The sequence below is a fragment of the Cibotium barometz genome, chromosome 35 (assembly GCF_041138505.1).
Source record: "Cibotium barometz isolate CiBa-2024 chromosome 35, ASM4113850v1, whole genome shotgun sequence".
Classification (NCBI taxonomy): domain Eukaryota; kingdom Viridiplantae; phylum Streptophyta; class Polypodiopsida; order Cyatheales; family Cibotiaceae; genus Cibotium; species Cibotium barometz.
The window spans coordinates 21,327,781-21,355,522 of record NC_141080.1 but is presented as its reverse complement, the minus strand read 5'-3'; the positions used below and the strand labels follow the sequence as shown (position 1 = coordinate 21,355,522).

General features: G+C 40.6%; 1 protein-coding gene across 1 annotated transcript; it reads left to right on the top strand.

The window, feature by feature from the left end:
• Window positions 1-132: 132 nt before the first annotated feature.
• LOC147618226 (phosphatidylinositol 4-phosphate 5-kinase 1-like) lies at window positions 133-7,912 on the top strand. Its single transcript, XM_086774673.1, has 9 exons — window positions 133-1,281; window positions 2,051-3,585; window positions 3,675-3,842; window positions 4,162-4,327; window positions 4,413-4,523; window positions 4,614-4,801; window positions 4,914-5,089; window positions 5,992-6,136; window positions 6,232-7,912. The coding sequence occupies exons 2-9, from the start codon at window positions 2,213-2,215 to the stop codon at window positions 6,500-6,502; spliced, it is 2,598 nt and encodes an 865-aa protein (XP_086630799.1). The 5' UTR covers window positions 133-1,281; window positions 2,051-2,212; the 3' UTR covers window positions 6,503-7,912.
• The last annotated feature ends 19,830 nt before the right edge of the window (window positions 7,913-27,742 follow it).

The following is a 27,742-nucleotide window of genomic DNA, read 5'->3' as shown; positions in this document are numbered from 1 at the left end:
TAGCAAGCCCCTAGCTAATGTTGGTTTGCCCCTTTTTGGCTCTTTTGATTGAAGGGGGGGCTCGTCTCAGCCTCTCATCATCAACCGATTCAAGCTCCAAGAACAAGAACAGGAGCCCTCTTGATTCTCTCTACACTCTCCCTCTCTCTCTCTAAAGGAGGGGGCCAACTTAGAACTCTCTCTCTACTCTGCAAGTCTTCTGGTTATCATTTCCTCTATCAATCAACAGAGACCCAATCCTCTCCATATCTTGTTTTTTCTTTTCCCATTGTGTGTGTGTTTTTTGGGCAGACCCCCACTCCTCGAGAACCCATCCCCTGCTTGCTGCTGCTAGTGTGAGAGCCCCCTTTTGCCTTCTTCGCCCCAACCTCTACTGCATGTCTTTACCGAGTGTTTTTGTGCCTCGGACTGGGTGGGGAGACGCTAATGTATGAATCTCTGCCATATCGACGAGTAAACGCCCAAATCTTCCATTTTTGGGCTTTCTTTATCCCGCCCAGCTTCTTCCTCTCCAGACTCATTTGTTGGGCGACTTGGGTGACGGGTCCTTAAAAAATGTGACCTCTCTCTTCCTCTCTCATCAGTTACAGCAACCTCCTTCTGCCCATTTTGGCCTCTCTTCCAAAAATCACTCAATCTGGGTTCTCTCTCTCTCTCTCTCTCTCTCTCTCTCTCTCTGGGGGTTCTCTTCCTTGCAAGCCTTCTTCTCTGTGTGCATGCGTTGCCCTCAAATCAGTTACATGCTTATTTTGGGTGCGCCACAGTCAGTTACAAGTGCCCAAAAACTTCTGTGTTGTCGGGTCCTCTCTGATCTGTGACCGATTCTCCCATCACCATATTCAGACATTCAATTTACTCTCTCTTTCTCTTAACAGCAAAACCCCCCCCCCCCCCCCCCCCCTCTCTATCAATGCCTTCCGTCTAGGTGACGGTTACATCAAATTTCCAGCTCTCTTCATCTCTTTCTTCCTCTTGTGTACTCTCTCTGTGTTCGAAAGACCCCCTTTCCCAATCACCCCCCTTAACGCTCTTTCCCTCTCTGCAGGAGGCCTTCTTCCTCTTGTACTCTCTCTGTGCTTGAAAGGCTCCCTTTCCCAAACACCCCCCCTTCTCTCTGTTGCCCAATATAATTGCCCACCTATATCCCACATTTACAAGAAAAACATTCCTCTGTCTCATAGCTCATGTTACAGGCTCCTTCTCTTTTCTCTTTTTCAATCAGGCAGCAAGCAGAAAGGAGATCTAGGTCGCAGCATTTTGAGACCTGGGGGCTGTGTGCTGGTAGGTACCTTCTCTTCTCCTTCTTGTGTACGACCTTGTCATCTTCTCTATTTGTATGATTTTGCAGCATGACTTGTCTCTCTTCTTTCATTAGCATGCAGTTTCTGTTTCTTATGGTGGGTTGTGGGTGCCTGCGTGAGTAGTATATCCATCTTTAGAAATGTTGGCTGGTTTCACTGATATGGATTATTTAGTTCTTATTAGCATTTAAACATAAATAACCCTGTCAATTGAAAGATGCCCAGCAACCTAGTGTCTCATTTATGTAGCTTGTCGGTATAATGCTAGCTATGTGGCTTGACAACATCATGCCAGCTTTGTCATTCTAGGTAAGCCTATGTTTGCAAGTAGACTCTTCATCTTGCTATATACTAATATCACCACATAGATTCTCTTTAAGGCCTGATCTATGCATGGGTTGTGCATTTGTGACAGCAAATGCGATCATATTTACAGTGATTAACTTGCTCTTTTTGCTAGTTTTCTAGAAGGTTATCGTTGCAGGCCGATCCTTGGAACTAATTGTTGCTGCTAAGAATGCCAATACTTGTATATCAAAGCACATCTAGTGTTACATTTGAGATAACCAGCGTTAGTAAAATTTCCCAGGCAGGATAGGGATCTTGAAGCGTTTAATTTGGGTCTCTATATGTGCAAGGAGTTTTACCAAAAATCTGCTTGTGCAGGTGTGTGTGTGTTTTGTGTATGAGAGAGAGAGAGAGAGAGAGAGAATTCCTCTTTTGACTTTTCCCTCGACATGTGCATGCAGTGGAGTGTGGAACCTCAGGGGATTGGTTGACACACTGATACCTGGCTTTTAGATTAAGTTCTCTAAAAAATTGTCATGCTTGGATGTAAGCTTGATGATATCATTTTGGCACCCTTTGGAAAACCAACGGCAATTTGATCCACTTCTTTGAGGTTTTTATCCATGGTGGGGACCTTGAAGGAAGCCTTGGAGGCTCAGAAGGGCCTTTCTGTATTCCAGTATGTAGAAATCATGTGGAATTTTTTGAATGAACTTCAAACCCAGTCAAGGAAGGGAACTCTGCCACATCGAAAGACGGCACCAACCGGCCTGTTCTGCATGTCAGGGCCTGTGGCCCATGCAGATGATGATGATGATGATGATGATGCTGTTAGCAATGTATACATGTCAAAAGAAGCATCACACAGCCATCCTCCTCCTGAGAACAAGCCATGCCTAGCTACAAGGCAAGAACCAAATGTCATTTGCTGTGAGAAACCGCTAGAGAGTATTAACAATAATGCAGGATCGTTGCAGTCAGATCACACAGTTAAGTGCCATTGGGCAGATAGTTGTGTGCATGAAGGTGAATGGGGTCTTGACCAACGAAGTGGAAGGGGTAAAATATGTTGGCCATCAGGATCTTTTTATGAGGGTGAGGTCATGGGTGGTAGTCTGCATGGTGTAGGTACATACAGAGGTGCAGATGGGACGGTTTACAAGGGGAACTGGATTTTGAATAAGAAGCATGGCTTTGGTCGGAAAAGGTATGCCAATGGGGATGTTTATGAAGGCTCATGGAAGTGGGATGTGCCAGAGGGGCAAGGCCAATACTTCTGGAACAGTGGAAATGAATATTATGGAGGGTGGGAAGGTGGAATGATGTCGGGACGAGGTGTTTTGGCATGGGCAAGTGGTGATAAGTATGATGGCCAATGGCTTAACGGGTTAGCAGATGGGCATGGTGTTTACACTTGGGAAGATGGCAGCACGTATTTTGGCACTTGGAGAAAGGGTTTGAAACATGGCAAGGGAAGATTTTTCCTTCCCGGAAGCAAGTATGTGGAGACTGAGCGATTATGTTATGACTACTCGGCTTACAGTGAAAATGATACTTTGGGGGATGAGGTGGATGCAAGCCAAGATTCTTGTAGACTGAAAGTATGCTCTCCCTCGCATGTGCCACGAGAGCTTAGGAGGTTAGTGCCACGAGAGCTTAGGAGGTTAGGTCAAGATCCGCCTGCTGACAAGTTAACTCTTGGTGTGCTTGCCTCTTCGTTGGAGATTGATGAAGAGAGTAGCCTCTTTTTAGACAGGCTGTCGAGACTAGAAAGCTCAGCAGGGTGTTTCCAAAGGTTCCATGGTGCAGCTTACCCTAGCGGATGTGTGTTTGAAGACAGTGAAGGAAATCTCTCACAAGGAGAAGTTTTATCTCTCTCGGAGGCTGATTACAGCCAACATAAGTGGCTCATGAGAGAGAGGAAAAGACCAGGGGAGACCATCTACAAAGGTCATCGGAGCTATGATTTGATGCTGAATTTGCAGCTAGGAATCAGGTTTGATTCTAAAACCAGAAAGGAATTCTTTTGATTGTAGGCTGTCCTTCCCAGTTTTGGACTCAACGATCTTCTGACACTCTATGTAGGTATTCGGTTGGGAAAGTCACACCAGAGCAGAACAGGAAACTACTCCTGGCCGACTTTGGTGCAAAAGCTAGGATAAGAGTGAACTTCCCTAGAGAGGGCTCTCAGCTGACCCCTCCTCACCAATCAGTTGACTTCAAATGGAAGGATTACTGTCCTATGGTTTTCAGGTTAGTGTGAAGGGCGCTTTTGTATGCTAACATTATGCAAAGTGTGGGCGTGCACTTTCCTACCATTAATCACATGCAAATTCCGAACTTGCATCAAACCGTGCTTATCACTAAACTTATGATACATGCATTAACAATCATGTGTGCTCAATGCTCTATTTATGTACATACATATATACATAGAGGCATGTGAAGGGATACTTACCATGAAAATGCCTGTTATTATGCCTACATGTATGTGTACGCATTTGCATGGTGTTATCTAAGCACTTTTATCTTCGACTTTAAGGTAATTAAACCACATTGTCTACTTCTCTAGGCACTTGAGGGAGTCTTTCAAGATTGATGCGGCCGACTACATGTTATCCATTTGTGGAAATGATGGATTGAGAGAGCTTTCTTCACCTGGAAAGAGTGGAAGTGTTTTCTACCTTTCCCAAGACGAGCGGTTTATGATTAAAACACTTCGAAAAGCTGAAGTCAAGGTATGTAACGAAATTGCTCTGATTTGCTCTCCCTGGTTGAGCTGTTTATTCTTGTTTAACTAACGTTTGGTGGGTACACGTGCAGGTGCTCTTGAAAATGCTTCCAAGGTACTATAATCATGTGCAAATGTACAAAAACACCCTACTTACAAGGTTTTTTGGTCTCCACAGGATCAAACCTGCCAGTGGTCAGAAGGTATGAAGCCTTGATGTGTTAGCATGCTAAGAGATGTTTTGTCTTTGGGAGCATGCAATGAGAGAAGGGCTAATGGGTTGCGTTGGGCAGGTTCGATTCATTGTAATGGGAAATGTGGTTTCCACTGACTCGTGGATCCACAGGAGATTTGATCTGAAAGGATCTTCTCAAGGTCGATCCACGGAGAAAGATGAGACGGATGAGGGCACCACATTAAAGGATTTAGATTTGGACTTTGTATTCCAACTTGACCCGTCTTGGAGAGATGCAGTCTTGGAGTAAGTTCACTTTGTGAAAAGTAATGCAACTGTTGCCAGTGAAGTAGAACTCAAGAAGTTTTCCCAACACCAACTAGTCCCTTGGTTGACCTCTGGCTTTTTTGGCTTGCAGGCAGATCTCTAGAGATTGCAAGTTTCTAGAGTCTGAACATATCATGGATTATAGCTTATTGTTGGGGCTTCATTTCAAGGATCCACATGCTTCCAAAGCTTTTTCTCAAAGCCATGGTTCCATGTTTGACTTGCCGTTGCACGAGGTTGTACTATCAAGATTTGTGGCAAACAGTGGTATGCTTCTACTCTATATCCTTGTCTGTACACACATGCCCATGGTTATTCCTATCAATAGGCCAAGGGGCATACTGGTTTGCTTTAGTGTGTTAGAGCGAGTACCAATAGGTTTGCATGTGCGTACGCATACAAACATCCTTTCATGTGTCATGACAGCAGATATGTGTGCATGCACATCCAAAAGTTGGTACACATGCACACAAATACCAATGTGTAGGCCTAACTGCTTGAGCACAATAAAGATTCTGCAGTTGTATTAGCATTCATGTATGTGCCCATCAATAGGCCAGGCATACTGGTTTGCTTTAGTGTGTGAGAGCGGGTGCCAATAAGTTCTACATGTGCACACGCATACAGACATACATGCATGTGTCATGACAGCAGGTATATGTGCATGCACATCCAAAAGTTGGTACGCAAACAATAATGTGTAGGCCTAACCGCCTGAGCATATTAAAGATCATGCACTTCTATTAGCTTCCATGTATCTTAATTCATACGCAATGTATCTTAATGCATATGCAAGTGTAGTTAGTACATTAAGAGATGTTAGGGTGTAATACAAGAAGACAAATCATTATCCAATGTAAGCAGTGGAGTGCACAGTGGCCTCGTGAATGCAAGGTTAAGTGCAGATGCAAGTTCTTGTATAATCATGAATGTCTACGTGTTCATATGACGACTTGTAAATCAAGGTATGCAGCTATTTGTACACGCATATACGGGTGTTCATGCATGCACATCTTATCATGCGTAACTGCATTACACTCTGCTGCCATTTAATTGCTAACAAAGTCGCACCATGGATCGTTGTGATCTACTGAACTCGATGCAGCTACTGGTCTATTATCTCTTTTGATCAAATTGATTAATTTTCATTGGCTTGATTTGGTAAGCAGCCGATTTTGTGGAAGTGGACTCAAAATGTCTGGCTTCAAGACGGCCGGGACTCCAGCAAGACAATGTCACTCTGGGAAGGCAGGGCTCTTTATCCTCTATGGAAGAGGATGCAGAAGTTGACCTGTTACTTCCTCAAAAAGAAAGGTACCCTATGTAAGAGGTCATGTGGTTCTGTTAAGTCCAATTGAAATGTGAACATCCAACCAATCTGATAATGTTGTGTTTCTTATGATCTTCAGGAACAACATACGAATAGGTTCCAACCTTCCTGCCAGGGCCTGCCATAGACTCCCCGATGGCAAGGACGATCCAAATTCCGATGAGGTTTATGATGTTGTACTGTACTTTGGGGTTATCGATATTCTGCAGGAGTATGATGTGGGTAAGAGAATAGAGCATGCCTACAAATCTTTTCAGTTCGATTCTCTCTCCATATCAGCAGTGGACCCAGCACTGTACTCCAAGAGGTTTCAACACTTCATGCAGGAAATATTTCCTGCCAACACATGAGTTCTTAAAGGGTTATTTCAATCAAGTGGGCTGGTGATTTTGTTATAATCTATGGGTGTTGCTTCTTTGGTGCCCTTGAATCATGGCCTCTCCAGTGCAAAGGACCTGGAGTGCATTATGATGGCCAGATCTTAGAGTTGTCTCAGTAAGCAAAGGCCTGCATCTGCCACAAATGCTATTGAGTAATTATTAAAGGCGATGGGATGCCTGTCAGGGAGAATGGTGGGCTTCTGAACTTTTGTGGCATGCCCATTTTAATGGGGCCAAAACAAAGGCCTGTCATGCCCATTCTACTTTATCTAGAGAACAAGCTGTGTACCATCTGCAATGAAATGATATCATTATTGAGAACTTTGGCTTCTATAGCTGCAGAATGGAGGGTTATGATTAAACACATGGTGATTGAAACATGTGAAGAGTATATCAAGAGAGAAATCTCAACCCTCCATACCTGCAGAATGGAGGGTTATGATTAAACACATGGTGATTGAAACATGTGAAGAGAATATCAAGAGAGAAATCTCAGCCGTCTTTATGTTGTGAGAGGTAAGTCCATTTTATTGTGGTCCACTGTATCTCAACTGCCCATTATACTGTCACAACAACAAAGGATTTCCTCAGTATGATGGCTATGCAGTGGTCAGATGTGAGGTCCAGACCAGCTATGCCTTTTGGTCATATTCATGTGACTGGCCCCACGTCTAAGGTTATTGGGTGCGCCATATAAATCAACTGTGATGGAGTGTGTGGGTTGAGGCAGATGCCAGACCTGTGGTACTCTTCTGGGCATGTTCTGTTTGCCCTTTCCACAGCAAAAGGTGGCATAAGGATCACACATGCTTCATCTGTTGCCCCCACGAGGAAGGTTCAATGGTATAAAGTGAAGTAAAATTTTGTTTGGTTTTGATTGCAGCCCAGGCCATATGCTGAGCTTTGAATACATATGATAGTTTTGAGTACTTGCTGCCATTGAAGCTTCTTGGTGTTATGAAACTCCAGCAGAAATTTAGCTCTCCGAAAGGAATTGACACTGAACTTCTTGGTGAGGAAAGATCACATACCATTGTCAAAACCACTTAATCACTCTGAATAAAGGGTGGTTCAGCTGAGGTGCCAAAGCAAAATAGCACTAGGTCTCTTTCTTTACGGATGCATTTTTTTTTTTTTTTGTTGGGTGCATTGTATATATGACCACCATGTTGGGAGGGAAAGCCATCTTTGTACACTATATAAGAAAGTTAGATATGCAAAGCTCAAATCTTCCTATGTAGTAAATCTTCGTGGAATATTTTTGTATTCTATATATGCCATGAATTCCTGGCTACATGTCAATGTGGCTTGACTGTACAGTGTACACCTAATCTCACTGGTATCAGTGTACATGAGCTAAGAAATACTTTGTTCTCAGTATATACTCATTTGCATGGTGCCAATGTGCGCACAAATTCAAGTAATCAATTAGTAGTAAATGAAATTGCGCAAATTTAAGTAATCAATTAATAGTACAGTTCTTATATACACCTTTGCATGGTGCCAATGTGTGCACAAATTCAAGTAATCAATTAATAGTACAGTTAATACTTTGTTCTCAGTATATACACCTTTGCATGGTGCTAATGTGCGCACAAATGCAAGTAATCAATTACTAGTACGGTTATTATAGAACTTAGAAAATAATAGGTGGCACGATTGAATGTAAATGTTAAGATAATTAATTAATGAATTACACATCCAATTTAGTTGGAAAGCTACTTATGTACAGATTAGTAGTTAATTAAGAAAAGTTGATTGTACAAAGCATCAATTGATTGGGAAAACAGATAGTTGCACAAATTAGTAATTAATTAAGCATGAAGAAATTAAGTTGAATGAGAAGTTATTTTGTATTTACAAATCTTGGAATGTAATGCTTTGCGATGAGTGATGGAGTAGAGAAAGGCCAGCAAGTGGCCTTTACCGGGAGGAAACCTAGCGAGCAGAGGCAGTGGCAGCTGCGAGCTGGTTTTCGATTGGAAAAGGCCTCTTGCTGGCCTAATCCGGCCATCAAGGTTGGGGGGAGTCGAACAAAGCCACATTAGCAAGGTGGAAAATGTGAGGGTGATGGACAGGGCTCAGATGCGAACGATGGCTTTAGCAAGGTGGATGATGTGATAGGGCTCACATCAGTTCAGGGGTCAGAATATGATACAGCCACTTCAACAAGGTGACAAGGCTCGCATTGAAAAATAAGGCTGGTTGATTAGACGGCCCTGATCCCCTCGTCCTTGACGGGAGCTGAAAGCATTTCTTCTGCCAAATATGGGCGTGGTGAAGATGTTCTATGTTTCTTGTGGCAGTTAAAGGAGCTATAAGCAAAAGAGCAATTTTTGGAAGGAGATGGATTATATAGAAGCATAATAAGTGTCGCATATAAGGATAGAAATTGCACTAATGGGCATGCCTAGGAAGCATTACTTGCTTTGAACACATGAAATTCAATTGTCATGTTAGGTTGCATTAGCCATAAACAAAGGCTTAGAAATGAGGAACGAACATCCATCCATCCATCCATACATATATACGTATATATGTATGTATGTACGTACTAGTAAAAAGTAAAAGGGCATAGTCAATCATAGCCCATCTGAGTCCACATAAACCTACGCATAGCCCATCTCCCCAATTGAGTCCACATAACCCTAAGTGTAGGACAACTCTAGAAAGTGTGCCATATATTCTCTTTGCCTCACTTGTATCTACAACACTTTCCATACCACTTATTCCTTTTTTGCATGTTATTGCCTATTTTGAGAGAGCCCCCATCATCAACTTCCACAGGAATATTTAACATTAACTGGTAAGGGTAAGCCCTAGAGAGCTTTCCATCTACCCAACCAAATGCAGATTCCCAATTTAGGCTCCATTCTTTATTAGCATGAAAGACATTCAAATCAGTTTTAACTAATTCTTAGTATATGGACCTCCTTTGAGGTCTCTGTAGAGGTGATGATCCTAACCAAGATCAATTTTTGGACTAGGTGATCATCTCCAAGTGAGCCTTCTAGCCAAAGCTAGGAATCATCATTTATCGACCTCTTTCTTAAGCATGGACGTCTCTTTTTATAAGGAAGAGTGGTGAGAGAACCCTTGAGGTGTGTCAATCTCTCTAGTTAGAGCCTTCAATCCCCCTTCAATCCTCCATGACAACCCATCCATAGACCATGGCTAAGCTAGCAAGCTTTAAGCCACTCCCTACTCCTAATCTAAGCATCTACAAGCTACTCAAGTGAAAGCAATGTTGGAGTGGAGATCAATGTAGCAACAAGGAGAGATGGATGGAAGCACAACACTCAAAGTACATTGATGAGAAATGAGTGAAGTATAAGTGAAGTGATATGATAAGGCCACTTACACACTCATAAGAGTGCATGTACATGCTCACGGAAAAAAACCTCCTAAAGAGGGAAAAAGTTCCTCGGCCCATTATTAGCATACGTTCACATATCACTACCATATAAATGCTACAAATCTTCCTTGTAGTGATGATGTGAACATGTATAGAAATTATGTGGCTGATCAATCCCCAAATGGCAATAGCCCAAAGCTTTGCGAAAAGCTTTGAATTTCTCTTGTGAGAGAGCCTTCGTGAAAATATATGCCACATTGTCGTGTGTGTAGAAACATAAGCCAAGCTAATCTCTCCTACAAATGATAATGCACCTTAATGTACTTTGTGTGAGCATGAAACACTGGGTTTCTCATAACGGCTAATGCGCTCTGGCTGTCAAGGAAGATGGAGGTGGGGGACTGTTATCCAATACTAAGATCTGCCAAAAGGCGTTTGAGCCATACACACTCCACAATTGTTATAAAAGTTGCCACGTACTCAGCTTTACAACTCGAAGTGGCCAGCTAGTTGCTTCTTTGCTGAGTCATGATATATATGAATCACTAAGGTAAAAGAAAAAGGCACTAGTAGACACTCGCGTGTCATAACATCCAGCCTCCTGATCGGAATCATTGAAAGCATATAGCTGTTGTGGGGGTTGACATGAACCCATAAAAGTGATTGCAATAAATAAAATATTAAAAATAAATAGAAGCATGTAGCTGTTGTGGGAGGTTGACAGAACCCATAAAAGTATTGCAATAAATAAAATATTAAAAATAAATAGAATAAACAAGATACTTAATACTCAATATTGGGTCCAATCTACCCCCACACAAGAGTGAGCTCACGCTTTCTCTTGGTGTACTTAAATATATTTCATGGTTCATGGGTAGCCTTTGCGGCTCAAAAATAGTCCTCCACTTTGTGGAGTTTCTAGGATTGTTGTATTTTCTTTCTTTTGTTTGCTTTTTCTCTATCCATTGCAGCTTCTGTTCCTTTATCATACTATGGAGTTTCCTTAGAAAGTTCTCCAACACGACTTTCTTCATGTGTTTGATATTTATTGTGGGAGTTAGTATAATCTACAAACCCCTTTCAGCAAAAGTGCCTTTGCTGCTCCAAAGACAAAAATCTTATGCAGTAAGAACGGATTAGCTACTGTATTCTTGTGTTCTTTCCAAAAGCTTTGTATATCCTTGTGAATTTGAAAACCCCAATCATCTTCTTTTCCAGCTGTCTGCTAATATGTACAGTGGTCTTGTGTTAATTATGTTATGTCTATCAATGTACTTAACCTGCAAAAGCATGCATAGAGCTTGGCTTGCTTTTATAAGCACTAGATCTGTGATGATGTTAAAAGCTACTCTTGCATTTGACCTTTGCCAATTCCTTAAGTACTTGCTCAAATCCAAGCTTTCCATTTTGGGTTTTGTGTATCGGGGTGAGGTTGGTAATTGGAGGAATTCTAAGATAAGTTCTCTATCGATGGCCACCTTCAATGTGTGACCTCCCAATTCTACTATTCCCATATTTAAATCTGCATCATAGGTACTGAGGAATTTTAGAATTTGAATAGGATCATAATCTTTAGACTAGGAGCTTGCTAAATAAATGACCAAGTCATGTGGCTTGGAGCTTCTCTTGTACTCTAGGCTCTTGTAGAATTGAGTAGCATACAGGTGAATGGTACACAAATATCCATTTTTACTGGTTAGGCCCGTATTTCATCAGTCGCACTTGGACTCTCTCTCCATTTTCACCTACATCACCTAGCCAAGTTTTTGAATACTTGTGTTTGATAGCCCATCCTTCAGCATCCAAGGTGCCTCCATTATCCGGTCCAATGATTTGCACTTGCATCAACTAGCCAATCAATTAATAAATTAATTGATTAAAAATAAACATCTATTTAAAATTTTATATTAAAAAGACGATGCAACCAATACTTCCACACATGAACGGATTCACCCGCATATGCGTAAAGTAAGCTACGATCTCCCGGATTTAGAAAGGCATCCCAATCTAAATCCGTTTAGGAGAATTCATAACATAAAAAACCCGGGAATAATAATATTCCATGAATTCTTTTAAGAATCTATAATTACACAACATGGGAATATATAAAATATTCCATGAATTCATCTTCAATGACATGTCCCAGGGGGGACAAGCCACTATCCTAAGTTGTCACAAAATCATCAATAATAATCATGGGCTAGTATCCTTGTAAGGTGTAATTAAGGATGGATAGGCGGTGAGGGCATGATCATGTAACCATTGAGAATATTTGATGGGGTGTCCTTTATACTTGACCAAATATCTATGATAAACATTGCCGTTTCTTATGGTTGTTTACTCGTCTCGCGGTCCAAAATAATTTTTGGTTCTATGATTTTAGAATCTTCATCTAATATAGGTGGGTCATTATATATTGGATAGGCCGAAAGAGAACCTCTAAATGGTTTTAGGAGACTAATGTGAAAAGAGTTATGAATATACAAATGTGAAGGAATATCTAGACGATAGGCATTGTCGTTTATTTTGGTCAGAACCTTGAATGGGCCGTAAAATCTAGCGTCTAATTTAATTGCAAGATGTTTTTATCGTCGACACTTTTGAGTCTTCTTTTTTCAGCAAAAAGCCATGCATGATTACCTTGGTTGAAAGAAAGTGGTTTGCATTTCTTATTTGCTTGGGTAGTATATCTTGTTTGAGATTTGGCTATGGCCTCATGTACTTGTTGCAATATACGGGTATGATCTCTAGTGAAATCATCGACAGGAAGGAACAATGCGTGAAAGTCGAGAAGCAAGTGTCGGTAATTTCTTACCATACGCTATTTTGTAAGTAAATTGTAGTAAATGAAGATGTTGATCCCAATTTGCAACAAGTACATGTGTAAGACCTCAATAAATATAAGATAGTACTATTAGAAGCTTTGGTTTGGCCATTACTTTGAGGATGGAAAGTAGAGGTAAAATCAATTTTGGATCCTAGATTTGAAAATAAAGCTGTCCTAAAATGATTACAAAATCTAGAGTCACGGTCAGATACAATAACTTTAGGTAGACCATGGTGTGTAGAAACATGTTTGATGAAAAGATGTGCAGCTTGTGAAGCAGTCAATGTCTTTTTGCATGTAATGAAATATGCTTGCTTACTAAATCTATCAACAATAATCCAAAGCATATCATTTTGTGTAAAAGAAACAGGTAAACTGGTAATGAAATCCATAGATACTTCTTGCCAATGACCTTCTGGAATAGGCAAAGGAATTAGTAAGCCATGATGTTTTACATGATGTCGCTTGACTCGTTGGCAAATAAGACATTCAAAAACAAAGTTGGAAACATTATTCTTTACGTTAAGCCAATAAAAATCATTGAGCACAGCTTTGAGAGTAGTAATAATTCCTCTATGGCCAATGTAGGGTGGATTATGCAATTCTTCCACGAGAAGTTGTCTAAATGGAAAGGTTATGCATAAATGCGTCTCAAAGAAAAGAAATCCATCATGATATGAATAATTATCAGTAGGCAAATAATTGTCAGAGTACTGCAGTTTCAACCATACATGATGAAAATAAGGATCATTCTCATAAGTGTCACACATAGCATCAAAATAATGCATATCAAGAAATAAAATGTTTGTAATTGAAGGATGTCTAATCAATGCATCAACTACAACATTTTCTTTTCTTGGTTGATATTGAATAAGAGGATGAAAACTTTGAATAAATGATGCCTATCTAATGTGATGGTCAGATATCAATGGTTGGGTGAGTAGATGTCGTATACTCTATTTTAATGAGAAACTCAAAACCCTTTAAATAATGTTTCCATGTACAAAGTGCATGAACAACAGTAAGAAGTTCTTTGCCATATGTACTATATTTAGTTTTAGTTGGTTTTAGTTTTTGACTTTCATATGCAAGGGCATGACCATCTTGCATGAGGGCTGCATAATACTGGATCCGCTAGCATCAGTGATGACAAGAAGGAAGAAAGGTCTAGAAAAATCAGTTAGTTGAAGTACAGGGGTATGTATAAGAATATGCTTAAGCATATTGAAAGATTTTTGTTGGGACTCTCCCCAACGAAAAAATAATTTGTTTTTGACGAAGAAAAGTCAAAGATAATGCAATCAAAGAAAAATTACAAACAAATTTTATGTAATAGCTGCACAACCCTAGAAAAGAACGAGCTTCAGTCGCATTCTTTGGAGTAGGCCAATTCTTAATAGTGTGGACCTTTTTGGGATCTACTCTAATTCCTTTAGCTGAGACAATATGACCTAAATATTCAATTTCGAAAGAACTTTTCTGTGGATTAGCATATAACTTATTTTCTTTCAAAAGGTTGAATACAAAGGTAAGAGATTGTTTATGCTCTTCTTCATTTTGAAGGCAAGAATATTGTTGAAGAAAACAATGACAAAGTGTTGATATTTCAAGAAAATATGATTCATCATTGGACTAAATGTTGTAGGTGCATTAGTGAGACCAAAAGGAATAACAAGAAATTAATAATGTCCGAACGTAGTATGAAAAGTAGTCTTGTATATGTCAGATGAGTGCATACAAACTTAGTGATATCCAGATTTTAAATCTCCAGATTTTAAATCTCCAGATTTTAAATCTCCAGATTTTAAATCTATCTTACTAAATACAGATGCACCACGAAGTTTATCTAATAAATCATCACACGAGGAATGGGATATCGATTTTTAATAGTGATCTTATTCAAAGCTCTATATTCAATGCATATATGATAGGCCTGGTTCTTTTTTTGTACTAAAAGTACTAGGGCACCGAAAGGGGAAGTGCTAGGTCTTATGAGTCCTTGATCTAGAAGTTCTTCTATTTGTTGCTGAATCTCTTTTTGTTGAATTTGATTTTGTCTATAGGGAGCTTTATGAGGTGGTTGACTACTAGGGATGATTTCAATTGTGTTGTCTCCTGGACAAGATGTAGGTAGACCTGGGGGTCGATCATTAGAAAAAGAGTCTTTGAAGTGATCTAGAAAGAGTTATTGACTAGGTGATAAAGTTTGGTCAGTTGCTTCTATTTCATTACATATATCCATGCAGGCCTTGTCTTATTTACGTAAAGCACGTTTAGCTTGTGTATATGATAGTAGTGGAAAAAGTTCATTTGTGGCATCACTTTGAAGGGTTAAAGTTTTGTTTTGGTGTGTGATTCACATAATTTGTGTGTTATAATCAATTTGAGGATTGAATTGATGACGAAAAGGCATGTCCAAAATTCTATCACTAGTGTGCAGTGGTGCAATTAATAAATCCCTTTTCTCTTTATAAGAACCAATGACAATCTCTAGTTGCCTAATTTCCTTAGTACCATTGTAACGTGTACATTAGAATATAGATTTAACCTTATAAAGTGATGGCTTTGTTTCTAATTGTAACTTTTTAACCACATGTTTTGAAATACAATCATGTGTACTACCATCATCATGTAACACAATATTATCATGACCATTGATTTTACCCTTTATCTTAAGCAAATAATAGAATGAAATTGGGTTACCTAGCATATTGCTTTGTTCGGGATTACCATCATCATGTAGCATGTCTTTGAACCAATCTGGAGCATAATCATCATCATCATTGTTGGGAACCTATTTGATGTTGTGTAGTTGAGCAGTTGTTGGTCTAAGATTCTTCCAACATCGAGTAGCAAAGTGGCCTCATTGGTTGCACTTGTAGCATGTAGGGCGAGGCTTCTTTGCACTATTAGTATTGTGACTAATAGGCTTGGGTTGAGATACATTGCTTTGATCATTAATAGTCTTTACATTTTGAGTGGGATTTGTGCATGTGTTGGTAGGCGCTACCCAAGGCTTTCTATTTGCTTCAAAATTGTTAAAAGAGCGTGGCCTAGTGGGAGTACCATAATGACAAGGCATTGGTTGTCGATTGTTATTGAAACCGAGGGTTGTTGATTGTTGGATGAAAACAAATTGAATTATTGAGGGCTTTTGTGTAAACGTCTTTTGCGTTCTGCATCATGGGCTAAAGAAATAGCTTCATCAAGTGTAGAAGGTTTGAATGGATTGAATAGTCTCTTTGAGTCCTGATTCATTAACGACGTTGAATTGTATCTTCAGGGACTTCTTCAAGCATACGGAGTTAAAGTAGAGTTTGCCAAAATTTCTCTGTGTATTGTGATATCGTCTCACGATCAGACATAGTCAAAGTATTCGATGCACGACGTGCTTTGAGAGTAAACTAAGGTGGCAAAAAGTTAGACTTCACTTTACGTTGGAATTTCACCCAAGTAGTTGTTCATTTATCACTGCTTTTACGAAGAATATTCCACCATAATGATGCACGGTCAACCATGTTGTTGGCAACACATTTGAACTTATCTCTTTCTAAAAAGGTCTCCTCAGAAAAACAATAATCGAATTGATTTAACCATGAAAAGTACAAGATGAGTTTACATTTTACTAGCAAATTTGATAAAAGAAAAAGTACGACGGCTAATCTTACTATCCTTGTTTGTTTGTCAAGCGTCGAATGTAGCCTTGATGATTTTGCCAATGCAGGCATCTCCAATTTGTGGAGTAGCAACTTCATTACCATTAAATTGTTGCTGAAGAGCAAGGTGCTTTTGTTGTTTATCTTGAAGTAGTTGCTCGACAAGTTGAATGGGATCTTCAAATGTCGGTGGTGGGAAGTGGTGAGTTTGTAAATCCACCATCTCGGGCATTGGCATCTTCATTGGTAGGAGTGTCATTGATGGGTTGGTTGAAATCAACTCCTGAATCCATGGGTTTGTGAAGATTCTCTAGCTAGCTTATGGATTGGCTTTAAGTACAATGATGATTTTTGACATTCTTGGACTCTTATGATTTGTTGTTGGTGATGGTCCCCCTTTTTTCGACTTAATCTTTGGCAACTAGACTAAGCCTTTTCCTTTTTGATAATAGCCTTGGGCCTCAAGGGGTTATCCATCCTTGGGTGGTTGGATCATTTGTTTGCCTAGTGTTTCTCCCTCACTTTGGGATCCATATGATCTTGTCATAAGAGGTTTGTTATAGATTTAGTATATTAGCCCTAGCTTGAACTTGGCTTTCGGTGGAGTTGTTGGGACTTTTGGTACCCATACCTATTGAAGTTTGTTCTTAGGAAATGGTGGTGAAGTGGAGGTAGCAACATCATGGATTGGTGAGTTTTGGGCCATTTTTTGGTTCTACCTAATTTTGGCTTGGGCTTCTCTGCGCCTTAGGTCCAAATTTTGGCTTCTTGGCCCCTATTTATGGTAAAGCTGGGTAAAGAGAACGGGAAGAAGAGGGAGAGCTTGAGTTCCTTTGTAAGTAAACACACACACACACACACACACACACAAGAGACAACAAGACAAAACAGAGAGATGGATGGCTAAACTTTCTTCTATCTTCTTCTCTTCTCTACAACCATTAACATAAAGAGATAAGGGTATATACTATAAAGGAAATTACTCTCCTATTATAATATACAATGGTCGATACTTAGTGTGAATCTGACTATATGAATTGGAACTATAACTATGCCATACTCTAGTAATCAAAATATAGCTATCACACAGCCTATCATCCACCGCCACTAATGGCATATTATTACCAACCTTCCCCCACCAGTGATATAAGTGCAGGTGTTATCACCCATGCAAATTATCAATGTCCATGAGATCGATTTCTCAACACTCCCTTTCGAGCTCAACTGCACACATTATACTTCAAGTAAGCTCCTAAACCTATGAAGCTTCTTTATGCCTAATGCCTTTGTAAAGATGTCAGCCACCTCATCCTCTGTGCTGACATATACCAAATCTATATCACTTGCTAGAATCTTCTCTCCCTCACAAAGTGATAATGACCTCAATGTTCTTTGTTCTGGCATGGTATATATTGGGTTACTGAAAAATATATGCTACTTATGTTGTCACAAATTGGCCAACTAATAGTAGCCCTATCCACATGCTCACCCATATCACCATTTAAAACTAAGCTACCTCACAAGTTGACATAGCAGCACCCCTCTACTCCGTCTCTGTACTTGAAAAGGTAAGTGTCGGCTATTTCTTTCTGCTCTAACTCACATCACCACTCCTAAAAGAATATAAAGCCACTGGCAGATCTCTTATCTACGACACTACCAGCCCAATCAACATTAGTGTACTCATGTAGCTATATGTCTCTGTGCCAGCCTCATAGAAAACTCTATAATGAACTGTAGACTTTATGTACCTCAGAATCTGTCTAGCCACATTTAAGTGTGACTTCCTAGGGGCTTGCATAAACTAACTCACAAGTCTAACAACATAGCACAAGTTTGGCCTAGTAATGGTCATATAGAGCAAGCTACCCACTATACACCTCTCTAAAAGCTCACATGTATTTGTGAAAAGCTTTGTGTTATGCTCTAATGGCATTGAAATAGGCTTACATCTTGTCATACTATACTTGGACAACACACAAAATCTGGGTGTGCATCACTCTCATAACGTGATGGTTGCATCATGTATACTTCTCACAAATCACTAACATTATTTACATCCATGTAAAGACCAATGCTTCACCAACCATAGCAATGACACCGTTGCCATTCTCATAACCGAGTTAAATGTCTCCTTATAGTCTCAATGCCATAGGTCTGTGCATAACCCTTGGCAAAACCAATTTTGCCTCATACTGTCCACTAATCCATCCGAGTTATGCTTGACCTTATACACCTACTTACATCCAATTACCTTCTTTTCATTAGGCAAAGGCACTAACTCTCGTGTTGTATTTGTATTCACAATGCTGCTATCTCCTCATCCATGGACATGTTCCCATTTTTCATTTTCAAGTGCCTTCTGAAAACAAGTGGGCTCCAAATCCTTTATTGCTTGTAAGCATAATGATGGTTTGTATATCCATCATATCTTAACCTATCATAACAAGGTATCTAACCCTTATAGACCTATACACATGGATCACTGCTAGGTGTCCTCAAAATAGCCTTAGTTCTCCTTGAACTAGGAGTAACCACATTGACAAGTTCCTCATCAAGGCTCTACTCAGAGCCATTTAAGTCACCATCCACATGTGAGTGACCTTCTAACAGATCAATCACAAAAGATTGATCTACCTCTTTCTTTCCTTTGTGTGATACATGCATCCTTGCATCTATTCTCAACTTGTGTTACCATGGACTCACATTGAATCCACTGCTAGAGGACTCTCATTGGATCCACTGCTAGAGGACTCTCCAGGTCCTTTAAGCACCTGTGATTGCTCCACATGTGGGGAAGCATCATTATATCTTTTGTTACCTTCATTGTTGCATATTCTAGCTACTCATCTCATAAAAAATAATATCTCTGCTTACTCGCATATCATGAGTGACAAGGTTATAACGTCTATAACATTTCTGCTCCAAAGCATAACTAATGAAGATGCATTTTTATACCTTTGGATCCAACTTTGCTCTGACTTCATCGGGAACATGCATATATGCAATACACCCAAACAATTTCAAGCGAGACACATTTTATTTTATACTTGTAAACTTTTGTTCAGGTGTCATACCATGAACAACTGTAGTGGTGGGGGTCCTATTCCTAATATAACAACATCTACTACTACTACTACTTCTATTTATTTAAGTCCATACATATGCAGATCTTGCCATTAGTTTTTGGTATAATGATTGCTAGTGATAACCAATCTATGTGTTTTAGCTCATATACAAAACATGCAGAAATAAGTCCATCGACTTCTTGCTTGATGGCTTGCTACTACTGCTAGTAGCCATGGCTGATTTTGATTGTTGATGTTTGCAAAAAGAAGGAAGACAGGAGACAGCGAGGAGCAAGGTGCGAATAATTCCATGATAGTGAGGGTAGCGTGTGGGGGATTTGGTGGTTGTAGGAATTTTGGATTAGGGCTATAATTTTGAGGATCTTTCTCTGGTTGTACAACCCTAATCTCATCTCACTCCCATTCATGCACTCTCACTTCCACTCCTAAATTTGTAGCTTTAGGGTTGCTATGGTATCTTCTTCTTCAACAAGAAGACCAAAAGAAGAGATTGAGGAGCTCTTGTTATATAATATAAGGGATGACAATGGTGCTACCTATGTGAGAGAGCCATTTCACATGGGTGCTTGGGTTTTCTTAACAACCCACTATAATTGGACTACACCGAGTTCAACGTCAAGACATGCTAGAGAATCATTGGAAGGGTCACTTACTAGGGTTCAAGCAAACCGGAAAATAAGGCTTGGTGTGGCCATTGTACAACAATATATGTACACAGTATGGGACATCCATCTTTGTTCGCCGTAGCACCAACAAACCTCGATTTCCATGCAACTGTAAGTGAAACCTCTCTGAGTGGTATAATGATGCATTTTTGAGGGATTTTTTCTTCATGGTTCTCAGTTTGTTCAACTCCTTCTAATTATGTGAGTACGGTGGATGTGCTTTGAATAGGAACAATGTCGTTATTGTTAGCATGATTAGCCTACTTGGAAGTCCGTAGTGTGAATAGCCCTACACACGGGCACTTTTTACCCTATGCTGTGCAAGGGTTTTTTCCCCATGTGAACACACTTTTTGTGTGTTAGTCACATTAGCCCTAGTGCTAGGGGTTCTATTAGTACTCTTGTATTCCACTCATTTATCATCATTATCATAGAGTACTTTCCAGCATCAAGCTCTCTCTCTCTCTCTCTCTCTCTCTCTCTCTCTCTCTCTCTCTCTCTCTGAGCTTATCTGTCAATGTGTGTGTGTGTGTGTGCAGAGCATCTTCTCCCTCATCCAACATTGATATCAGAGCTAAGGTTTACGGCCTTGGTTTCAGTGTCTTGGTTTTGGAGCCTATGCGCATTTGGCTGTGCACCTGCCCCACCATCGACATTTGCACCTTCTCCCACCTCGACTTCCTGCCATTGGCCTTGACGCTCTCCTCATTGGCATGGCCACCTATTGGAGTTTCAGAGCTGGTTTTAGGGCTTAGCTGTAGAGCAATTAGCTCCTCGCCATTAGTCTCTGAAGCGGTGAAGCTTGGTGTACATTGCTAGTATTTTACATCTACGCTACCGTGCATCTATTCATCTTCGCACCACAAGACCGGGTAAGCTCTTGCACTTCTCACTTTACATAGATCTAGGGTTTCTGACTACTCTGTACATTGGTCATCTTTTCTCTATGCCGTCATACATTTTGGCCAACCCCACACACTAGCACTACACAGCTTAAGCTTTTAGAAGCTTTTGACATTCGATTTTGGTATCCACCGAGTTTTACTATTTCTACAATTGTTGTTGCTGCTATCTGAATACATGCAGACCAAGTCACGGATACGCATACGCAAATCGAAGGATTTGGCTTGACGCTAGAGAGTAAGTCTTTATCATGGTTTCAGACTTTAGAGCCTGAGGCAAAGCGATCTTTCGATGGGCTGGAAAAGAGCTTTATAGCTGCGTTCTCAAAAATGGGAATTAAGCACAATGCGGTAGCTCAAATTTACGCTTTTAAGCAAAAAGATCAAGAATCTGTGCGAGATTGCATAAATAGGCTAAAGCAGTACATCAATCGTCGCCAAGCCAAGGAAGATTAATTTCTATCTTCCTACTGGAAGGCTTACGAAACAAGACGCTTCACGCTCACTTGTACGCAAAGAAGCATGTCATCTTCAATGAGTGTTGCATGGATGCCATGGATTACGATGACAACTTTGACATGACTGGCATGAGAAACCAAGATAGTCATCCGGATGATAAACGTAGCTCTGGGAAGGGCTCTGACTCTAGTGTGCCATTAGTTAATCCAGATCAGATTGCCGAGATAGTATTGAAAAAGATGGGGCAATACTACAGACCTTCCTACCGACCCCAACCATCATACATGCATACTGTACCTCTACAGTCCCTTACGTCTGTGGTGGAGGATGTGGAGGTAGCCATAAAACCGAGCAGTGCCCAACCTTCTCACCATTGGTTGGCAATCAACCAACAAAGAAGTGGTGCCAGCTTTGTAAATGGAACTACACACATGTGACTTCGGACTACAATAACATTGCAAGGATACAAAGGGAACAAGCAAACAACTCTGCACCTAGGCAGCAAGTTGTGAACCGTGAGAGAACCTTAGTTGCTCAAGAGCAAGCACGGCCGGTGCTAGGAGCTCAACCTCCTCCACCTGGCACAGCTTCCTTTAGATATGTGGAATATGAGAATCCTGAATTAGGAATGGAGATGGTTAGCTCTCAACCATACTACATCAAAATGGAGCATCCTCTTGTCGAACCCTACTTTGAGAACCCAACCGGACCAAGCCTAGTTCATGACTTTAATGGAGACCCAAGCTCTTTGATGCTTATAGGATCTCAGCCAACCAAGACTCAAGGTTATCCAGGACCATATCCTACAAAGAGACTATACCCCACGCAACAAACAGGACCATGCTACGAATGTGGTGGACCACATTGGGCGAGAGAATGTCCAAACAAGAAACGACCCCTCTTAGCTAACATAGGCACAACATCTACGTTTCCACCTATAGAGAGGTTTTGCCAAGGGTGTAGCATTGACCATCTACCAAAGGATTGCTTGTTGAAGCCTGCGGATCCGATAGCACAAAAAGCTAAAGCGCCCCTCAACTATGTTGAAGTGATTCCATCACCCACGACATCTGAGAAGGAGAACGAACTAGTGTCGCTAAGAGTAGTGACTAGAGCCCAAGCACAAAAGAATGTCAAAGAGGTTGTTGAGAAACCCTCTGAGATTAAGGTTCTAACCAAAGATGGAAAAGAGAGAAAGAAATCAACTCGACGTAAACCACCCAGCAAGAGGAGTAAGAAGTCGAAGGAGCAGAAGAGCTCTGATGGAGGAAATTCTATCCCAAAAGAGCTAGAAGGAATGTTGAAAACAAAACAAATAGGAGAGAAAACTCAAACTGAGCAAAAGGGAAAAGCATCTGAGTCTGAGGAAAGCTCAGGAGGATCAGTCCTTGTGGACAAGGTGTATGAGCCTTTAGATGCAGCGCTTCAAGCGTATAATAGTAGGATCACAGCTCTGACCGAGCTGCCTAAGAAGCTACAAGAATATCCCAACCCTCGTGAAGAGACAATCAACTTGGCTATCCATAAGTTGTTGATTAGGGATACTCAGACTCTAATAGATGGCCCACCACCTATGTACGCAAGAGGACCTGCTTCTCTGAAGCCTAACTTAGAGACGATACCAGAAGCCACGCCAAGCATGGAAAAGGAAGTGAAGTTGTATCTTTACATTTCCCAGAAATGCCTGAAGGAGATGATTTACCTCATACCAATGCAGACGAGTCAAAACCATTGACTACCGCGGATTTTGGAGATGAAATTCCTGAAATAGAAGAAGCAGTAGCAAGGGAGATGTGGGAAGCAGTGCAAAAACAAGTTGAGGATCTAGCATCTTCTGACAAGTCACCACCGTTTTCTATAGTAGAATTCTCGAATCAAAGGGTTCAAGAATTAGATGCTTTATCTCTACCAGATGATGCTCAGACTATTGTCTCAGCTCGGAGCAACAAGCTCACATGCAAGACACTACCCTCATATTTAGGACTGTACGAAGCACATAGCCAAATCATGCGAGCACCATCAATGACACGATAACCTCATCAGGAATGAGACATAGGGAGTTTACAAGCTTTAATGTCGGCACCAGTTACGTGTACCATTCCACTCGCAGAGTTCTTAAAGCTTAGGCCAAGATTGTGGGGAGAAGTGGCTACACAATTAACTGAGCAAGGTTTGTGGAACCAGAACATCCAGGTTAAGGAGTTGTTGAAGGCAAAGGCTTCTGAGCTAATGCTTAAGCAAACAATTCCGGTTCCTGTGAACAAAATTGGCAAGCATTGTGAAGACGACGAAGGAAATACTATGCTTCCTGTGGAGATCAACAAGATTGAATCTATAGCTATTCTAGATAGCGGAGCAGGGGTGAGTATAGCAACAAAAACTGTATGGGAAATGTGGGAAAAACCTGCAATTAGAAGTACAAGGATGAGTTTGCAATTGGCAGACGAAAATCTAGAGAGTCCCATAGGATTGATTGAGAACGTTATAGTCAAGTCATGTAGCATTGAGTACGGACATACCTTTGCTATCGTAGACTTTGGCAAGAACACAAATTATGAAGTGATCCTAGGAAGGCCATTCATGCGCCAATTCAAAATGATTCAAGACTGGGGTTACAATTACTTGTACCTCAGACATGAGAATGTAACCACGAGTGTGAATGTGAAAAACCATGCTTATCGAGATGTGATGCACTCTCCTGTGGATGAGTTTGATTCAAAAGTGTGACGGATGAGGCATATATCCATATACCTTTTCCCTCCTGAGAACTTGATAGATCCCTTAGAATGGAACCATGTTTTAGCTACCATAGACACTTGTGCATTGCCAAGGCAAACACAGTTCTGTGATCCAGATGGGTATGACATTATTCCCGTAAGAATGCTAAGACCAATCTATGCAGAGGAACCTCAAGAAGCCCCTAGGTATGAAGCAAACAAATCATTATTGCTAGGAGATATGGTATCTGTAGAGGAAGTATCCCCTCTTGAGTACAGCTCAGCTGACGAAGGAGATGAGGATAGATGCTTAGAATCCTCTGATGGGAAGGATTCTGATGACGATGCCATAGTCCCTGAATCAGAGTTAGAGAAGATAAGATTGTTGTTAAAGGGCAGAGAAGTCTTGCTGAGTATTCCTAGTGACAAACCGAAACGTAAGTTTTGCAAGAGTCACCGGAAGTTTCGCAAACAGGAAGTCAAGGAAAAGAGACAACAACAACAAAAAGAAAGAGAAGATGTGGATAAAGAAGACTTTATTCCACCTCCAACCTTTGTAGGTAAGAATGAGTACTTGTACTACTTGGGAGCTGATGATTGCATCAAAGATGAGATGAAATGGAGATACGACTTTCAATTAGTGCAAAAGCTAAACGAGAAGGAGAGTGATAACCCAAAGAAGAAGAGGAAACAAAAACCGAAGCTAAAATCTAAGGCTTCAGAGCATTCAGTCATACAAGACTGAACAAAGCACCATGACGAGAGTGGAGCGTAAAGCTCTAGTGCAAGAACGGAAGAGAATGCTAAAAGCAGCATGGTCTTCCATGAGTGATGACTCAAAGGAAGAAGAGGATACCACAAATATCCCCTCAAACTTCAAGAAATTCACCATACAAGATCGAAAAATAGTCTTGCAACAACCTATTCGACAGAAACCTAAGGAACCAGGAGTTTCCTATGATGGCTCTGAGGACGCCAAGAAAATAGACCTGGCAGAACCAAGCGAAGAGCCACGTAACGTGTGGATTGCCACAGACTTAACCCAAGCGGAGGAAGAATTGCTAATCTCTACTCTGAGAGAGTATCGAGATATATTTGCTTGGAGTTACAAAGACCTTAAGGGGGTAGATCCAAAGATTTGCCAGCATACAATTCCCATGCGAGAAGATGCCAAGCCGTCCAAGCAGCGTCCTTACACATATAACGATAATTTTGCCAAAAAGATCAAAGAAGAGATCGACAAGCTGTTAGCGGCTGAATTTATTTATGAGATTGAACATACAGAATGGGTTTCACCGATTGTGGTAGTACCTAAGAAGAATGAAAAACTACGAGTATGTGTCAATCTAAAGAAAGTAAATGCTGCTACTGTCCGGGACCACTATCCGCTTCCACTCACTGATCATGTATTGGAGAGGGTAGCTGGTAAGAAGGCATACAGTTTTCTTAATGGATTTTTGGGCTACAACCAGGTATCTATTGATCCCAAGGATCAACACAAAATCGCATTTGCTACAGAATGGGGAGTGTTTGCATATAGAGTCATGCCTTTTGGTTTGACTAACGCTCCAGACACCTTTTAGAGGCTGATGAGCCATGTGTTCAAAGAATACCTGCGATTATTTCTTGAAATATTCATGGATGACTTGTGTGTGCATTCCATAAACAGAGAAGAACACATAGAGCATCTCAAAAAAATCTTTGAGAAATGCAGAGTGTATCGCATATGCCTTAACCCTGATAAATGCAAGTTTATGGTTAGGCAAGGGAAGATTCTAGGCCACATTGTGTCTAGGAATGGTATATCCACGGATGCGGAAAAGATAGCTATTATTGTTGAGCTACCTAGACCTTACAATGCAAAAGGGGTACAAGTTTTCATGGGTCATTGCGGCTACTATCGTAGATTTATCTACATGTACGCTAAAATAGCACGGCCATTGTACGCACTCCTTGTTGTATTTGAATGGACAGAGGATTGTGAAGAAGCCTTTGAAAAGCTGAAGAAAGCATTAGTGACGGCACCTATTCTCAGGTTGCTGGATTGGGATAATTTATTCCACGTACATATAGATGCTTCGGCTTTTGCAATTGGCTGTATTTTAGCTCAACCAGGCAAGAACAAAATGGACTTTCCAGTCTCATATGCTAGCCGCCAGTTGAATAGTGCTGAAAAGAATTACACCACCACGGAAAGAGAAAGCTTAGCTATGATCTATGCTGTGAAGAAGTTTCGGCATTACCTTTTGGCCAACAAATTTACATTCTTCGTAGATCATCAAGCTTTGCTTTACCTTGTGAACAAGCCATGTGCAACCGGAAGGATTGTACGCTGGTTTGTTATTCTACTTGAATTTGAATTTGAAGTAGCGGTAAAGAAGGGAAAAATGTATTAGCGGGCGGATCATCTTTCCAGGATAACTTCGGGAGAAGCATCCATTGGTATAGATGATGATATTCCTGATGCTACTCTATTCTTGGTTGAGACAGCACCAAGATGGGCAGAACCCATCATTCAAGTTTTAACGACAGGATTTGTTAACTCCATTAGTTCCACCAATGAAAAGATAATGACCTTAGAGCATTGTGCTCCTTATAAGCTTCTTTCTGGACGATTGTATAAATTAGGAAAAGATGGAATACTTCGTCTATGCCCTGACCCTGATCAATATGATGAGATTATCTCATATGTCCATGTGAGCTTAGGAGGCAAACATGTCTCTGGAAAGGATACGGTTAAAAGAGTTTTATGGGAAGGATATTGGTGGCCAACACTTCATGCTGATACAGAAGAGTACGTACGAAATTGTAAAATTTGTCAACAAAGGAAACCCATTCCTCATGTGACTCTATTTTATATTTCAACAACACCCAATTGGAGTTCGTACATTGTGAAGTATTTGACGCAGGGTCATACGGACGATAAGATGCCTAGGCATAGAAAGAGAGCCACAGAGGTAGAAGCAACGAGTTTTCAGATTATTGAAGGCCAGCTGTACAAAAGGGGCAAAGATGGAAACCTACGGACTTGTGTTTGTGAGAGTGATCGGATGGACTAAAAAGAATGACTTTTGTAAATCAAAATTTGATATTGGATCTCGTTGGTTGGCCAGCTGGTCTTCAACGGAGAGTCTAGATGACATATTTTGTAATACAATGGACTCAATATTTTGGAGGATTATGATCTGTAATACTATGATTTTCATTGAAGGATTGTTTTTAAAGACAGCCGATTCTGTTATAATGGCAATTTCATATTGGGTGTGTACGTGGTATGCCTATCTTAATTTTTGCATAGGGAGCCTAGGATCTCTTTTCCTTCGGTACCCGGGGCAAACATAACCAAATCTTTATAAAGGAATCCCACCAATATAGTGGTCGGGCAGTTGGCTAACCCATAGGCTGGATCGAGGGATTCCTGCAACACAAATAAGTTGCGACTAGTTGCGTTAGTTAGATTAAGTCCTAGGAAGACCCTTGTTCTATGGGAGGGAATCAGTGGCTATGCCTCGTTAATCGGAGGAAAAAAGCGGTGATTCT

Coding starts and splice junctions, on each gene's coding strand:
- LOC147618226 (XM_086774673.1), top strand. CDS start 2,213: ATGGTGGGGACCTTGAAGGAAGCCTTGGAGGCTCAGAAGGGCCTTTCT. Junction 3,586..3,674: donor AATTTGCAGCTAGGAATCAG/GTTTGATTCTAA, acceptor CACTCTATGTAG/GTATTCGGTTGGGAAAGTCA. Junction 6,137..6,231: donor TTACTTCCTCAAAAAGAAAG/GTACCCTATGTA, acceptor TATGATCTTCAG/GAACAACATACGAATAGGTT.